Source organism: Alexandromys fortis, unplaced genomic scaffold (genome assembly GCF_014885135.2).
Source record: "Alexandromys fortis isolate MF-2015 unplaced genomic scaffold, M_Fortis_MF-2015_v1.1 scaffold_806, whole genome shotgun sequence".
NCBI classification, from domain to species: Eukaryota; Metazoa; Chordata; class Mammalia; order Rodentia; family Cricetidae; genus Alexandromys; species Alexandromys fortis.
In genome coordinates this window covers 11,151-13,299 of record NW_026068693.1, presented here as the reverse complement: position 1 = coordinate 13,299, position 2,149 = coordinate 11,151, and the positions used below count along the sequence as shown (strand labels likewise).

Genomic DNA, 2,149 nt, shown 5'->3' with positions numbered 1-2,149 from the left:
AACAAAAAAAAAAAAAAAAAAAAAAAAAAGAAAGAAAGAAAAGAAAAGAAAGGAAAGAAAGAAAGAAAGAAAGAAAGAAAGAAAGAAAGAAAGAAAGAAAGAAAGAAGAAAGTTATATCAAGCTATTTCAATTTTCAATGTATGAAACTCTTTGTCCCCTGGAGGTATTATTCACAGAACTTCATCAGATTATGAAGAACCTTACAACACAATGGAAATCAGTTACCTTTACGCATCTGCTTATGTTTCTTTAGATAGTACAAAAGTAGCTTTAGGTTTACATGGTGAGTATGAGATTCTTAGTTAAATAAAGCAGCAAGTTCTTAATACAAGTGCCTACTTTGATCTTGATGCACTTTGCACTTCCCTTGTGTCGTGGTCACTGAAGAGGACATAAACCTTGGGCACTCTAAATCATCTTCACAGTAATGACTATTGTTTGGCAGATTGTAGGCAGAGTCCACTGATATAAACCAACACTTCCCCTGTGTTTTCTCTTAACATTAATCTTAATCTTAGTTATGTTTTCTTTGTATTTAAAGATTTTTATCTATTTAAAGCAGATAGTCAACCTGCTTATAATTATGCCAAGAACAGAAATTTTGTCTTGCCAGAGGACATAACATAGTATTTGGAAAACAGTATAATTCATAATGGATATAAGAAGAATAGAGATAGTAAATCTTCAAAATATAGAAGACTAGGGGGAATTATTTTATTAATACATATTATAAAACAATTTAAGAGTGTTTTTCAATAATTATTTATTTTAAAGGATACTTTCTAATATACCATCACTTTATTCTAATGAATTAACAAATAATTCTTTCAACTGCTAGGTTATCATTCTGGTAACTGCTTTGCCTGTTTTGTTTTGAGTATTGTAGATAACTCAAGAATGAATGAAGCAAATTATTCTGAAGTATCTGAGTTTATATTCCTGGGATTATCAATCTACAGACCAACACAGATTTTCCTCTTTGCATGTTCTACATTATCATATGCAACAATTATTCTAGGAAATTTCTCCATTATGCTTACAATAATCTTTGACCCCCACTTACATTCACCTATGTACTTCCTTTTAGCTAACCTTTCATTTGTTGACTTATGTTTTTCTACTTCCGCTGTTCCTAAATTGATTTCTGATTTATACTCCAATCACAATACCATTTCATTCCAGGGTTGTATCTTTCAAATGTTTGTCCTTCATGTCCTGGGGGGCTGTGAGATGGTGTTGTTGGTAGCCATGGCCTGGGACAGATATGTGGCCATATGCAAGCCCCTTCACTACCTGACCATCATGAGCCCACGGAAATGCATTTTGCTTCTGATTGGTACCTGGATTATTGGTATCATCCATTCAGTGGCTCAATTAGCTTTTGTTGTCCATTTGCCTTTTTGCAGTTCTAATGAGATAGATAGTTTTTACTGTGACCTTCCTAGGTTCATCAAACTGTCTTGCATAGACACCTACAGGATGGAGTTCTTGGTTACTGCTGACAGTGGACTAATATCTGTCAGTACCTTCTTTTTACTGATTGTTTCCTACATCATCATACTGTTCACTGTATGGAAACAGTCCTTGGGCAGTTTGTCTAAAGCCATCTCTACGCTTTCTGCTCACATCTCTGTGGTCATTTTGTTCTTTGGACCATGCATCTTTGTGTACATGTGGCCATTTCCTACTGTACCAGTGGATAAGTTTCTTGCTATTTTGGACTTCATGATTACACCCATCCTGAACCCTGCCATTTACACATTGAGGAACAAAGACATGAAGGTGGCAATGAAAAGACTGAGTAAACAGATCCTGAGTAGGAAATGTATCTGCTAAATCACCCAGAAGAATGTACAACCTGTATACTCAATTCTAAACACGAATGATAAATGACTTTCTCTGCTATGATGTGATTTCTTATTCCTACTCCAACAACTTGATAAACATGAATAATTTATTTCAAGTTGGTAATGAAATGATCACTTATGTTTTTGTTAATTAGAAATACTTACTTATTGGGTGTGTATCATTTATACATTGCATTTAGTTACTTATTGTTTACATATTTACTGGCTTTAAGAAACACATATTTTAGAATATTTAGAAAACACTAGAGGAAATGTAAGTAACAAAATATCCATTGAATTT

The 2,149-nt window shown here is 33.5% G+C and overlaps 1 protein-coding gene across 1 annotated transcript; it reads left to right on the top strand.

Annotated features, from left to right (window-relative positions):
- The first annotated feature begins 898 nt into the window (after nucleotides 1-898).
- LOC126496017 (olfactory receptor 4F6-like) lies at nucleotides 899-1,837 on the top strand. Its single transcript, XM_050133602.1, has one exon. It carries the CDS (start codon nucleotides 899-901, stop codon nucleotides 1,835-1,837), a length of 939 nt encoding a protein of 312 aa, XP_049989559.1.
- Nucleotides 1,838-2,149: the final 312 nt, after the last annotated feature.